The sequence below is a fragment of the Tupaia chinensis genome, unplaced genomic scaffold (genome assembly GCF_000334495.1).
Source record: "Tupaia chinensis unplaced genomic scaffold, TupChi_1.0 Scaffold000018_1, whole genome shotgun sequence".
Lineage (NCBI taxonomy): Eukaryota > Metazoa > Chordata > Mammalia > Scandentia > Tupaiidae > Tupaia > Tupaia belangeri.
In genome coordinates, this window is record NW_006159448.1 from 6248389 (window position 1) to 6264686 (window position 16298).

The 16298-nt window shown below is 36.2% G+C and overlaps 1 protein-coding gene across 2 annotated transcripts in view; it reads left to right on the forward strand.

Annotated features, from left to right (window-relative positions):
• Positions 1 to 16298, forward strand: part of SPAG16 (sperm associated antigen 16) — a 1195723-nt gene that overhangs the window by 727780 nt on the left and 451645 nt on the right. For both annotated transcript variants that reach the window (XM_006140101.1, XM_006140102.1), the window contains exon 13: positions 7388 to 7514. In XM_006140101.1, the coding sequence (XP_006140163.1) occupies positions 7388 to 7514 (127 nt within the window). The remainder of the gene's footprint in view (positions 1 to 7387; positions 7515 to 16298) is intronic.

Consider the following 16298-nt stretch of genomic DNA (forward strand, 5'->3'; position numbering starts at 1 on the left):
TACAAATATTCTTCTTGTTCATATAACTATAAAATGTCTACTTTTAAAATTTATTATTATCATAATCTTGTTTATATTACATTGAATCACATATGATTTTACAGGTTTCTTTTTCCAGAAGGAATATCATGTATATCAGTGAATACAAAGACATTAAAATCCCCATCATCATCATCAAATAGCTTTTCATTATTTTTTTCCAGATTATTATTATTATTATTCCAATGAATTTTTTGTAAACATTCAATCACTATTTGTCATTTTGCTTGTAAAAAGACTTTACCTAACATGAAATACTTCTCAGATTGGTCCAGTTGAGAATACTGTACATGTTATCATCAACAGGTAATAAACCATGTTTGTCTACCACTAATGTCATGCCTCTCTATTTGAGAATGTCTACTTTTGAACTTCCTAAAAATTGAATTATATAATAATATGCCAATCTGCCTGAATTCTTTCATTGAATGCTCTTAAGATTAAAGCATATTATTGTAATAAGCAATGTTTTTTTAATCAAAATGTGTTAAGAGTAAATATTATGTCACTTAATTTGTATATAAGGACATATAAACAACAGTTTTATATATACCACTATTCTTTGTGATCTTGCTCTTCTGTAGTTTTACATCTGCATACATATTACACCCTCTAATATAACACTACTAATTTTTAAGAGGTTTTTGCACATGTGCTTGCCAGAAAGACAGAGACAGAAAGCGAGAAATCACCCCCCAGGGGGGATGGCCACACCGCAATCCCTTCTCCTCCATTCCCCTCTCGAGATCTTGGGCACGCACGCACACGTGCCCAGTGTGAGTTCAAGCCACCAGGTCCGGGACTTGAACTGCAGTCGACTACATGGGAGTCCAACGACATAGCCATTACGCTAACTGCTGGTCCCCAATGCTACAATTTTTTTTACTTTAGTCAGTTATCTGTTTAAAATTAAGTAAGAACAAGTTATTTTTACATTCACTCACGAATTAATCATTTCAGATGCTTATATTCTTTTCTATATACTAACGTTTCCATCTATTGTCATTTTCTTTCCATCTGAATAACTTTTTAGCATTTATTGTAAGAAAGATCTCCTGTTGATGAAATTTTTCAGCTTTTATTTATCTGAAAATTTGTTTCATCTTTATGACTGAAGGTATTTTTAGCAGAATATTGAATTTTCAGTCCTCAAAAATGTAATTCTGTCTCCACTATTTCTGTTGAGAAGTCAGCTGCCATTTGTATCACTGTTCCCTGAATGTTGTGTTTCTTTCATATATGACTGCTTTATGATTTTGGGTTTATGTTTTGCTTTCAACAGTTTGAATATGACATGTTTAGGTGCATTTGTCTATTATGAATCATGCTTGGACTTTGCTGAGCTTTTTGGATCTGTATATTGATTTTTTTTTTTTGGCTTGTTTACTTCAAAAATGTTTCTGTCTTTTTCTTTTTTCCTTCTTCTTGCTATCCTGGAAACTGAAGTATGCATAGGTTAGACCTTGAAATTATTTTCCACTGATGACTGAGAATCTATCCATGGTTTTTCAATATATTTTCTGTGTTCTTCAAATTAAGTAATTTCTATTTTTCTGTCTTAACTCTTGCTATTTCTTCTTTTTCTTTTTCCTGTAGTATCCAATGATATTTTACTCACTCAGTGAACTTTTTATTTCACATCTTACACTCATTCATTCTTCCATTGGCCTCCTTTTTATTTTTCAGAATAAATTTAGAAGAGTTAATTTAAGAACTAATTTAAGAGTTAATTTAAGAGTTTTCATTTCTCTTCTGAAATTTTTAATTTGAATGCTCATGGTAACAATCAGTTCATTTGGACAAACAGATCAAATGAGAAAGCAGATCTATAGTAGATTGTTTGAAGTCTTGGTCTTTGATTTCCAGGGATTGATCCAAGGTCTGTTTCTATTAACATTTTTAAAAATTTGATTATGATTCACATGTCCTATCACTTCATATATACCAGATGTTGCTAATGAAAACTTTTAGGGACTATACATTAGGTTATATTTTTATTAAAAATACTGAGTTGTATTTCAGCAAGCAGTTTTTGTATGAGCAGCTCATTTTATCATTCCTTGTTAGGTCTGCTTTTAGTTAAGAGCGATCTACTTTGATTCTAAATTTGCTCCAGAAACCTGATCCTTATTCCTATGGTGGAATCTTTCTGGAATCCCAACTGAAAGTCTGAGGTACTCAGTGAGGTCCTCTCAACTCTGACTAGGATTAAACACCAGTATATGCTAGCAATGCTTGCTTTCTGTTCTCATTGATTAGCTCGCAGCCATAGAGCCAGAAATCTCTGCTAGTCCTTGTGGAATCTTACTCATGGAAATGCCATTTAGACTTTGATCAATGGGTCATAGTGAATTCTTACACAAATGACTCTTATCCCCAGGTCAACTCCCTTTTCTTAGGTACCCTATGCTGCTAATTCCAAGTAATTCATCAGCCCAGACATTTTTTTACCACCCCTTGGTTCAGTGGACTTCAGTTCTACTGGGTTCTACTTCTGTGTTTGATAGCCAGAAAGTGCTTCCAAGCCAAAAGTCAGAGAGGTCATAGAACTCATGTTGAGTTTATTTTCCCTTAAGGATTATCACCCTATGCTGTGGTTAGTTCAATGCTAGATAACACTTGTCACCTCATATAATGTGTATAATTTAATAGTTGTTTATTGTGGGAGGATGGTTCTTTAATCTCAACAAGCAATTTTTTCATTGTTAGATAAAGGAGATCAAGTAGACTGCCAGAGATGAGATAGACTGAAGATGGTAATGGGGCAAAAGCGTGTAAAGTCAATACATAAGCTAGGACTCAGGGGTTTTGCAACAAGCTGTACCTATTCTGTAAAGTACAAAGATGGAAGAGAGATGAACTTCCAGGGTCAAGTCACTAACATGCTTGATGAGAAGTCTTTGAGGAAGACAACAAATCCTAACGGAAATTAGAGATTGCCTTTTTCTCCTGACAATTAATCTTCTCAATTTATCTCCTTCTGTCATTAATATTTAGCAAATTGCTGGACTTAAACAAAGATATGTCATAATAAAAATAAACCAGCCCAAAACCTACAAATAATTGAAAAAAATTACAGAAGTAATGAATATAAATCAAATTCTAATGAAGAATAGAGAGAGTATAAGAAATCATCAAGGTGTCAAATTAGGAATTCAGACAAAATGTACTCATATTTTCAAAGAAATTACAGAAATCCTATATTTAAATTTATATCACTTATATATAATAAAAACAAAACAAAAGAGTTACAACATTTCATCATTATTTTATAAGACAATAAATACAGATGAAAAGCATACTGAGAAAGATCAAGAAATAAGTGAAATAAAAAAATAACCTTTTGATTGCCTTTTCCCACCCAACACACATAATAATAAACAACTGAGAGTCATAAAGAACAGCTGCAAGAAATACATGGAAAAAAGATAGAAGGTCTATAGAGAAAATGTTAAATATTGAGAACAAATAAGACAAAAATGCTGTTTCTGAACAAAATAAACAGAATAAGTGGAGGGGAAAAAAATAAAGATACGGGGGAGAAAGTTTCCTACGACAACAGAAGTCTGGGAATAATGTCTGGAAATTGCCACCAAGGCACATATGCTAAAATTTCTAAACTAAAGCATTTGTGAAAGAACTATACAGGCTTTTGGGCATGAAAAACAAGTAATCTACAAAAGATGTTGGGTTGGGAGGGGAGGAAAATTAGGCAGGACTCAGAGTCTGCCACCAATATTAGACAGTGAAACATTTTCCTGGAAACATTTGAAAAGAACATATTACCCAAGGTATTCTAACCAGTTAAAATTGCTGTTGAAGTATTGAATACTCATGTGTAAAAATGTGGGTGCAGAGAGTTAACTCAAATATATATTAAATAAATACCAAGTGGCTCAAGGAGTGGAGACACTAAACAACTATGGGATTTGTTATTACAGATCAAAACATCAATGTTTTTGACATTCTAAAAGTAGCAATACGATATAATGGGAGATAAGAGGAAATGGAAAGAAATAGGTATAATATAAAATTCTCATGTTTTGTTGGTTTCTCTGTCTCTCTTTCTGTCCCTGCCCTCCCCCCACACACATTGTTCTCTTTCTCCATACAGAAACAATTAAATTACATTTTACCATTTAGAGATGATTAGTTTCAAGATAGTAGGCATTGGAATATAATTTTTTAATTGTTAGAGGGCATGTATATTTTCCAGGGAGAAAGAGAAAGAACCCCCCATGGAGTGTGGTCATGCTGCAATCCTTTTTATTCTACTTCTACATCTCATTAGATCATTAGATTCTGGGCACACACACACACACACACACACACACACAGAGCAGATTTTTTCAAGCTTCTAGGACCAGGATTTGAATTGAATTTTGCCATATAGAGTCCAGTTTTCTACACACAGCCCTTACTGCTGCACTGTGGGGCTGACCCCAGAATATACACTTTTAATAAAAAGTGTTGTACTTACAGTTTTAGAATCATTAGAAAATAGCACATAGTACTTTTATATAAGACAGTAATTCTTAAAAAAAAAAAGTCTGCAATTTTTTTCATCCTCCTCAAAAATTGAATGTCCTAAGTAAAATCCAAGCATACCTGAAAATGTTCAAAAAATAATAAATATGAGTCACCAAACTTCTCAAAGATGCATATATGAAATATTTTAGACTGTGGACCAGATAGACTCTGCTATAACTATGCAACTCTGCTGCCGTAATAGGAAAACAGCTATAGACAACATGTAAACAAATTAGCATATTCCAATAAAACTTTATTTACAAAATAATCAGTCAGCCATGGTCATGGTTTGTTGAGTCCCATTGGTATATACTGACATATCATCAACTTTTTATTCTTACTTTTATAACACAAAAATTAGATTTTTTGACATATTGCTAACTTTTACAATAAAATATCATCAGCCTGTCATAAATATTGAGATAAAGAAACTAATACAAAATATTTCTAATTAATTAATTTTTCGGTTTAAATATTAATTGCTATAATACTTAGCTTTGACATGGAAAGGGGAATGTTGAATGTTGCTCAGTGATTACAGACATATTCATATATTCATAAACCTTATTATTTCTTGACTTCTCAAAGATGCCAAAAGTTTAAAAGAGATAAGCAAACTGCTAGACTGGATCTTTGCATGTATCAAATTAATTAATTTTATTCACATCAAAAGGAAACCTACCACTGCCAAGATTAATGGACTTATCTGTAGTTACCCTGCTAGTTGAGGTCAAAGTCAGGATTGGAATCCAGGCCCCTGGCTCCCACTGCAGAGTTTGGCTCACTACAGTATAAAGCATGGCTCCAGTGAGAGAGAACGAAGCAGAGGGTAATTAATTAATTATCCTCTTAGGAATGTACTTATAGCAACTTCACTGTTTTCAGCATTGATTAGTTATCCTGCTTTTATTCTTTATCTATTTTTAAAAAGTCATAAATTATTTAAAAGCAATCAGTCATTACAAATGAGAAGTGATACTATCCTATGTGTGCTCTGTTTCATTAAGAAATAGCCCTTTGAAAAACTGGCAGCTTTCTTTCCTTCTCAGTCATTTCATTTTGTCTAAAAAGAAAAATTATTTTATTTATTTATTTATTTATTTTTAATTTACCATAGGACACATGCATTCACCAGAGAGAGAGAGAGGGGGAGAGAGAGAGAGAGACAGAGCGAGAGAGAGAGAGAGATGGAAGAAAAGTAAGAAACCAAGTCACCAGGTCCAGGACTCAAACTATGGTTGACCATGTGGGAGTCCAGCACTTTAACCACCTCACCATGTTCTAGCCCCTCTCAGTCATTTCTAAGCATGTAGTTGAGTGATTCTCAAACTTTATCATGCACCAGAATCACCTGGAGAACTTGCAAATTCTGAAATTGTTGGGACTACTCCAGAGTTTCTGATCCAATAGGTTTGGGATGAGGGTCAAGAATTTAATTTTGGACACATTCATAGGTGACTTTAATACACCTCGGCTAGGTAGAACATTTTAAAACCTACTGGTTTATATTCTTGGCCTTAAAGACAAATTACAATTACCAAGAAAAATGTTAATATGTTAATATGCTAATGCCCAGGCTCCGTCTCAGATCAACTGAAATACTGGGTTATCAGGAAAGTCATGACGCTTTTGTGCATAGACAAACAGAAAAATATGTCATGACTTTCGTGACACCCTAATTAAATGTGTGAGGATTAAGACTGGTATCAGTAGGTTCTAGAAGAGTCTCAGGTGATTCTAATATACAATCAAGGCTGAGAAAAATAGTGACCTTAAAAAGTTATTGTGGTCTTGGAACCAGCAGTTAGAGTAATGGCCATGTCACTGGACTCCCATGTAGTCAACCACGGTTCACGTCCCGGACCCGGTGGCTTAAACTCACACCGAGCATGTGTGTGTGCGTGCCCAAGATCCCAAGAGGAGAATGGAGGAGAAGGGATAGCAGCGTGGCCATTCCCCCTGGGGGGTGATTTCTCGCCTTCTGTCTCTTTCTGTCTTTCTGGCAAGCCCACGTGCCCTGTAGAAAAAAAAATGGTTAATTTGGTCTCATGGATTAGTACAATATTTTATTTTCTCACTATAGTCTTTTATTAGAGGGGGACAGCTTTTACATAGTAATTTCAGGATAAAGAATAAATGAGATAATATAAAAAAATGACTGTACCAAGTGATCCTACAAATTAAAAAGAATTTAAATTTAGTAGAGTTTATGCTACTAGTTTGGCAGAGAGCATAGACTATGAGGTGGTCATAGGGTCATAGGATATTTCTTTCAAAGTGTTCTTGTGAAATTTTTGTTATTTTTAAATTACTTTATGCCTCAGATCCTTTTTTTTTTTTTTTTGAAGAGGTTTTTTGTTATAGAGCGAATGCGCCTGCCAGAATCAGTTGAAGATATTTTGATCAACTGGACTGGGGAGAAATGTTGACATATAGACATGTTCACTTTGTAAGCTAAATAATGTTTTTGAACGTATATTTTAAAAATTTAAAAAATAAATAGAAAAAAAAAAAGACAGAGAAACAGAAAGTGACAAAACACCCCTCAGAGGGGAAGGCCACGCCGCAATCCCTTCTCCTCTGTTCTCCTCTCAGGATCTTGGGCACGCATGCATATGTGCCCGGCGTGAGTTTAAGCCACTAAGTCCAGGACTCAAAACGTGGTTGGCTACATGGGAGTCCAGAGACATAGCCATTATGCCAACTGTTGGTCCCACCTCAGATTCTTAAATTGTCTTTATTACCATTGTTCACACAGCATAGGAAGCATTTAGATACTCACTCCTAAAACTTTAACTCTTAATTTCTCTCTCTGCAGTGAAAAATGCAGATCTACTTTGTATGGACATACGGATTCTGTGAACAGCATTGAGTTTTTTCCTTTCTCCAACACGCTCCTCACAGGTTCTGCTGACAAGTCCTTGTCCATATGGGATGCAAGAACCGTAAGCAAACTTTCTGCTCTTTTTCTAAGTTTCGATAAGTCTAATCACTCTTAGTTACTCTTCAGGTATGAAGTACAACTTAAAGAGTGATTTTATGGACTAGCAGGTGATGTGGTAGTTACATTGCTAGACTCCTACATGGCCAATCATGGTTCAAGTCCCAGATCTGGTAGCTTGAAACTCACCCTGGGAGCACATGCATGCAGACCCCAAATCCTGAGAATAAAATGGGGGAGAAGGGACTGTGGTGTGGCCATCCTACTGGGGAGTGAGTTCCCACCTTCTGTCTCTCTGGCTTTCTGGTAAGCGCCCACACCCTATAGCAAAGATGTCTCAAAAAAAAAAAAAAAAAAAAGAAGAAATATTTCACAAGGGAACAAAGGTTAAAGAACAGCAATAAATTCTTAATGACAAGATCTTGTCTATGTACCCTATCTATCCTGCCTGCTAAATGTGAACACATAAAAATAGTATAATTACTTCATTAAACATCAATTCAACAATTATTTATGGAGATAGAAACTCTACTGAAGCAGGGAAGACTAACAGGAAACATATCAAGCCTTTCTCTAAGGATCTTGTAGTTTGGTAAGGAAAAAGAAACAGACTATTTTAATAAGATAATGCAAAATGGGGACCAGAAGATGGCATAATGGTAATGTCATATGACTCCAACATGGCCAACTATGGTTCAAGTCATGAACCTGGAGGCTTGAAACTCACACCAGGAGCATGTGTGTACATGCCCCAAATCCCCAGAGGATAACAGAGAAGAGATGCAGCATGGCCATCCTCCCTGGGGGTGATTTCTCACTTTCTGTCTCTCTGGCAAGCCACATGCCCTATAGCAAAAATCTATCTCTTAAAAAATAAAATAAAATGGAAGGATATACATTCTTCTATGGGGGAAAACTGGATGAGTATTGATGCTTTCCAACGAGGCTTGCTGAAGCTGAGATTTGGAGAATAGGTAGGATACACCAGTTAGTCTGGAGAGTGATGGGTTCCAGGAAAGGGCAGTACATGTGCAAAGCCATGGAGGTGTGAGGGTGCAATGGTAAATTCTGGGAGTAGTAACATCAGTGGATAAGGCTGAAGGATGAAAGGAGAAATTAGTTATAGGCAAAAATGTATAGTATACTCTGAGAGAGTTCTCATGAAGAAACTGGTACAATAGGTTATGAGTGAATGAAAATTTAAGCCAAGAGATTGTCTTTGAAAAGGAGAAAATATATTAAAGACAAAGTTTAACTACCAGAATTTGAAGAAAAATTGGAGGTAGAGAGTACAGAAGGAGGTGGAATTTAGGATACCTAGCTGTCTCTGTTTGTCCAGAACTGAAGGTTATCCTGAGCTATGGAATTTTTCAGTGCCAAAATTCGACAGTTCTGGATTAGTGTGATTTCAAGAGTGAATTTGATGTGAATAAATTAAAGCAGATTGTGGACATTGCACAATTGAACACTCTGGCTGTGAAGATCAATAGAAGAAAAGAGTATAGCTCTAGGGTCAAATAAAGGGTCCTCTATTCATATAGGAGACAACATATCTAATTGCCTAGAGGTTTAAAGCAAAGGAAGAAGAAGGAAGTGAAAATATAGGAAAGAGGGTTAGCAGGTGGTGTGGTGGTTGAGGCACTGGACTCTTACATGGCTGACTAAAGTTCAAGTCCTGTACCTGATGGCTTGCTTTCTCGCTTTCTCTGTCTCTGTCTTTTTTTTTTTCTCTCTGGTGAGGGCACGTTCCCTATAGCAAATTTTAAAAATAATAACAATTAATAAAAGAGTATAAACAACTTTAAAAACAAAAAGAAAAAATGCAGGAAAGAGAAATAACAGAAGTTTACCGAACATAGACTTCTGAGATTTGAAGGGTACCAAGATGTGCAAAGCAAGGTCTCCATGTTTTTCTTAGCAAGATTCAATGAAGATTATAAAGAAAATAAGGACTACAACTGACTATACTAGGAAATGTAAAATACCATTGGTTTCTGGATCCTGAGTGAATAAGGAAGAAAAACTTGTCATTTCCTACATTACCTTCACTTACACAGTATATGATTGACACAAATAAAGGAATAGGATGATGGAAATACACAAGGTTGAACAGGGATGCAAGTTCAGTATGTGAGGTTGTATCTAGCCTTTTGAGGCAAAGTCTGGGATGAATGTTGGTTTAGGACAAATCCTCGGCTTTAGCAGAGATATGCTTATCTTAGTCACTAACCTCACATGTTGCAGAGGTTTAGTCTCCTGAGGAAGTGAAATCAAGGGAGCATTGTGGGAAGACTGTATCAGACAGGACTCAGAATAAAGTCAGAGGGGCCAGTCCTGTGCAGGTAGTTAAGGGAGTTGGAGCCCACATGGCTGACCACTCGAGTCCCAGACCTGACAGCTTGAAAGATATGCGGCATGAGTGTGTACATACCCCAAATCTCAATGGGATACAGAAATGGAGAAGAGATTGCAATGCGACCATGTCCCATGGTGGAAGGGAGTTCTCACTTTTTCTCATTCTTTCTGTCTCTCTCTGGCAAGAGCACACTGTCTCTGGCTAATAAACAACAACAAAGAAGGAAGGAAGGAAAGAAGGAAGGAAGAAAGGGAGTGAGGGAGGAGGGAAGGAAGGAAAAGAAAGAAAGAAAGAAAAAGAAAGAAAAAAAGAAAGAAAGAAAGAAAGAAAGAAAGAAAGAAAGAAAGAAAGGAAAGAAAGAAAGAAAGAAAGAAAGGAAGGAAGGAAGGAAGAAAGAGAAAGAAAGAAAAAGAAAGAAAGAGGGAGGGAAGAAGAGGGTCAGGATGATTTGCTCTTGGGTACAAAGGTCCACAGCCCCTCCTTGCTTTGGAATAGCATAGACACAGACACTGCAGTCTGCTCCTGCTAATGCAGCATCAGTGGAAAAGCAAGATAGTGAACACAGCTCTGAAAACTTAGATGTGGGTGTGTTTAAAAGCAACTGGCAAAGGAACACTCGCAGGAAAATATTGTTAGCAGAGACCTACATTTTGTGTCCATTTTCTATTGACTTCAGATTTTCTCCCTCCCTCTCCTCTCAAGTGCTATAACTGGATGTTCTCAGAAAATGTATTTCTTGTTTACTTTCTCCCATGTGAAAAACTGAAGCACTAATGCTCAGAAGTAGAACTGTTCTAATTAGGAAGTGTCCTCTCGTAGGTCTGCCTTAAATGCATGGAGTTGTTCATTGATGGTGACCTTCCTCTCTGATTTAGAAGCTTTTTCTCTACTGTTCTTTTTCCCCAAGGTATCAGGAGAAAAAGTGATTCAGCACAGCATGGTGCTTTCAGCAGAGGAGTAGCTTTTCATGTGGGTCGAATAAGTGTGTAGAAGGGTTTGTGAATCCCAACAGGGTGACTGTAATCAATATAAATATTTTAAAATTGCTTTAATGGCAAATTAACATTTATATTACTAATATTATTATAGTAATTTATTATTGTTCATGCTAGCTTTATATTCATTAATACTGGAGAAGGACTCTAAAATATTTTCATGTAAATAAAATGTTATTCATAAGTATATGTATGGTAAATGCATTGTTAATTAGAAATAATTCATTTGAGTTCACTTTATGAAAATATTTTCAAACCAAGTGATTAAAAAATTTGAACTGATAACCATGTACTATAGAAAATTGGCATGTAAAGCAAAAGGAAATTTACTTAATTTAATCATTAGATAATGATAATGCAAGTTCTTAACTAAAATAGCGATATAAAGTTCTACAAATAGGGACCAGCCGTTAGTGTAATGGCTTTGTCGCTGGACTCCCACGTAGTCTACCGCAGTTCAAGTCCTGGACCCGGCAGCTTAAACTCACGCCGGGCACGTGTGCATGCATGCCCAAGATCCCGAGAGGAGAATGGAGGAGAAGGGATTGCAGCGTGGCCATCCCCCCTGGGGGGTGATTTCTCGCTTTCTATCTCTCTGTCTCTCTCTGTCTTTCTGGCGAGCGCATGCGCCCTCTAGCAAAAACCTCTCAAAAAAAAATTCTATAAACAAACTATAACAACTTTATAATTAAACAGAATTGTTTCACTGAAGTTACATTAGGTAGTTCTGATGACCATTTCAAATCTACCTCACTTAATTAAAAACCAAAACAAGGGCTGGCCTTACACTGCTGTGGAAAAGCTCCCTGTAGCGGGAGCTGGATTTCACATGGTCAAATCATTTTGAATCTTGGACCTGGCAGCTTGAAAAACATACCAGGCACATGTGCATATATACCCAGAATCCTGACAGGATGGAGAAATGAATTGAAGGGGCTTATGGTATGACTAGACCCCATTGATGGGAACTTCTCTCTCTTTCTCTCTCTGTCTCTCTCTTTCTCTCTGTGGTATACACAACCTGTACCCTCTGGCATTAAACAAAAGAAAAACAAAATACCTTGAATCACTCAGATTTTTTCAAGTTGAAATTATAAGCATAATTTTTCAAAGCCACATTATAATTGCCTATGTTACCTGAAATTGGTTCTTCTAACAGTGATTCATGAAGGAGTAAAATTTATAGTTATGGTTGAATGTTATAAGATGCCATTTTCAACAAAGTTAACCAGGAACGCTATAGTTTTTGTTTTTTTTTTCTATAGTGCAGTAAGAACTGCATGACATATTAATATAGATGTCATTATTTGACTCAGAACATCATCTGTACTCATTGTACACTGCTATGCTTTTTCTTTATAATTTTTATATGTTATTCCTTGATAAATGAATAACAATGATTAGGTTATACTGAAGTTCTGGACCTAAAAGGAAATGAATTACTTCCTTCTTTTATTAGTAAAGCAGTAACAGTACATTTTGTCACCTCAAGGTGATCAATTACTATTGAGACACCCTCTAAAATATTTTTTGATGAAACATCAAAATGACCAGTGTATTATAATCCTATAAATTAGTTTTAAACCTCCTTCTTCCATTCTCAAACATATAGTAGTCTTAAATCATTAACCTAATCTAACAGCTTATTATCAAAGATAATAAATGTGGAGACCTCTAAGTCAGTCTCTAAGTCAACTGGACAGATCAGCTCTGAATTTTGTGGGGGATCAGGAGAGGGACATAAATCTCTATAATTACCAAATGGAGGCTATAAAAATAGCTTGCAGTTCGGAAACGCATGAAATCGCTCTGTTTTACGGGGCTGCATGTATTTTTCCTCAAAGTTATAAAAGAGTGAAACTACTTTATTAAAATTGGAAAATAAGATTGCTTTGTTGTCAGAAAATGCTATATCATGGAGTAAATTTGATGACAGTTATAATGCCCTCCCCCAAAACATGAAAAATCCCCACATACATCAGCGATTTGGAATCCTGTTTATAATAAACGCAGTAAGATTAATAGTTTTTCACAAACTCCATGAAAATATTTAGGCTTTTGAGATTTTTGAAAGCAAAGAATGTGCTCACTCTCCAGTAAAGCTTAGAACAAGACCTTGATGAGTCATATGTCTGTGAGTGGTGTCAGAGAGCTAGGCTGGCAATGGCCAGAGTTGCTGACATTTTGTCTCTTATGATGAATCAGACACAGATAATTTGTGACCTGGACTGCCTTTAGTGACCGTGCCTGGCTCCCTAGGCTGACTAACTGTAGGCACTTGTCCAACATTCTTTCTCCTGACTTAGCTATAGCCGCAAGATCTAGAAACTGGTCACTGTGAATTCTTATAAAGAGAAAAAACAAACAAACAAACAACAACAAAAAAAACCCAGCAAATCACAAAGAGTTAACCTATTGGCTCCTGCCTGGTGCCTGACCATGTCTTCATAGTTCAGTCTGTGCCCTGTTGGTCTCCCCAGATGGGGCCTGGTGAACTCTTAGAGCCCGCCATTACTCAAAGGCCAGATGGGGAAACAAAGGCAGTTGTATCTTTTCTCTCTAGGCTTCATTACTCAGCCATAGCCAACTTGGATCAGGGCAAGCTGTGTGACAGGTAGCATTCGGGTTCCAGAGTAGTCACTGTGACAGAGTCTTAGCACTCAGTAAACACGTAGTCCTTTAGGGAGCAGGAATAAAAATGAATTATCTTAAATATGTTGAATAATGAATAATGGCCATATACTCGCTGTAACTCTAGCTTTGGCTTTTTTGGCCACTATCCCTAGAGCTGAATTTATGGCTGACAGTGAAAACACACTATGTACCAGGACTTTACCTACCTTATTTATATAGCACTTACTAGCATCTGATCAGCTGGGTTCCATGGTTATCATTATTTCAGAATCAAGAAAATGGAGGTTTAAGAAGGTAGAGTAAGTTTGCCCAAGGCCAGCCAGCTGGCTAGTGACAGTGGGGAAGCTGGCTGCTTCTCCAACCTGTCTGCTAGCTTCCTGTCCCTTGGTCATTTCCATAGCTCCTGTAATTGACCTGCCCTTCAGGTTTCTACCACAGTAGCGTGCAAACCTTTTTTTTGTAAAAACGTTTTAAGCTTTTGGACCAGATGGTAGTGCGATGGCAAAGCACAGTTCTCTACAAGCCTAGCTCACCTGGGAAAGTTCCAGGTTCCTGTCCAGACACCTCCCTGAGTAGCCAGGAGGATGATGTGTACTCACGGTCCAAGACTGGTTAAAGCTGGGACCAGATTGTTGCATCACGACCCCAGTGGGGATGTTCTCTCTCCCTCTCTGTTATTCTCACTCACAGAAGAATTAAATAATCAAACTTAAAAAAAAAATGTTTCAAGCATCTACTTCTGTATTGGTATTTTAAATATGTAATAACATACATACCACTTAAAACAAAGAATGCCTAAAAGATATAATTAGAAATGTTAGACATCCTACATTGTTATTTTTCTGGCCTCTAATTTTGGTTGGTTCTGACCAAAGAATGACACTAGTATTAAAATTACATCTCAGCAAGAAAAGGTGATTCAATATGCTCAGAATTTTAAATAATCTTGGTTTAATATTATAATTAATGATGATAATTCAATGATTCACAAGGCAGATCTATGGTGGGAATTAGCAGCTATCAGAACTGGGGATGATTCCTTGCAAAGATACAAATCTCTAAAAGGAAGAACATGCTTCAAGGTCTATACCTACTAATTTGCAAACTGGATTTTCAAATGCATCCACCAATTATGCCAAGGTATTTTTGTCCATGCAGTTGTACTGATGGTTCATTAAGTCACTGTGTATTTTTAAATGTTGATACACTAAAAAAATGGAAGACGTGGGGCTGGCAGGTGGCGTGGTGGTTAAGGTGCTAGACTCCCACATGGCTGACTGTGGTTCGAGTCCTGGACCTGGCAGCTTGCTTTCTCTCTTTCTTTCTCTCTCTCTTTGGTCAAATTAAAATAAATAAATAATAAAAATAAAATAAATAGAGTTAAAATAATTCTTTAAAAAAATGGAAGATGAGTAAATTTTAAATACTTGAAAATTGTATTTCCTTGGTAACATCTACAGATTAAGGCATGCACCCAAAAGCAGCTTAATGAAACAATATATCAAGAAGCTTAAAAGAACAAAACAAAACTAAAGGTTTCTTTTTTGTTAAAATTTTGCTAGGAATTTGTTTACCCAAGGTCAATCATTTGGGTTTGTAAACTAATCAGAGGATTTTAAATATTTTAAAACAAGGTAGAAAATTTCACTTCTATGTTTCTTAGAAGAATTAGATGCAAGAACTCTTTTTAAAATTTATTTTATTTTATTTATTTTTAAGGGAGACATTCTTTTTTTTTTAATTTATTTATTTTTTTATTTTTATTATCCTCATAATCTTCTTTATATTACATTGGATTACATATAACTTTACAGTGTATTACATTGTTTTTTCAAAAGGGAATGCCATGCATGTCAGTCAGTACAGAGACATTAATCTCCCCACTTCAACATTCCATATCTTTTCTGTTTTCCCCAATCATTATTTTTATTATTCTAATTATTTTTATAAAACAGTCAATTGCTATTTCTCGTTTTGCTTGTAAAAATACTTTGCCCATCATGAAATACTTCTCAGACCAATCCAGTTGAGAATACTATACATGTCATCATCAACAGTTGATAACCCCTGTTTCTCACTAATGTCCTGTCTCTCTATTGTTCACTTGCTATCTTTCTCTATCCTCTTCTCTTCACTTACCCCATTCCACACTGTCCTATTCTCATTAAGTACCTTCACTGTGTTTATGTCCTCCGAATTTTTGCTCTCTATTATAGAGTGCGGATAGTCGGTATATATTGAGTGGATACATACAATATCTTTCTTCCATAGCCTGGCTTGCTTCACTCAGCAATAGATCCTCCATATCTGACCATTTTCTATCAAATTCCAGGGTCTTGTTATTTTTTATGGCTGAGTAGTATTCCATAGAGTATATATACCACACTTTTCCAATCCATTCATCAGTTTGTGGACATTTAGGTTGGTTCCATGTCTTGGCAATTGTGAATAATGCTGCAATAAACATGGATGTGCAAGCACTTTTCTGACTGAGCGTTCTCCTGTCTTTTGGGTAAATACCCAGAAGTGGGATTGCTGGATCAAATGGTAGTTCTATTTGTAGATCTTTGAGGAACCTCCATATTGTTCTCCACAGTGGTTGAACTAGTTTACATTCCCACCAACAGTGTAGGAGGGTTCCCTTTTCACCACATCCCCGCCAACACTTATCACTTTTTATATTCTTAATCTTTGCCATTCTGACAGGGGTTAGGTGGTATCTCATTGTGGTTTTTATCTGCATTTCCCTTATGATGAGGGATGTTGAGCATTTCCTCATATGCTTTTTGGCTGTTCGTATGTC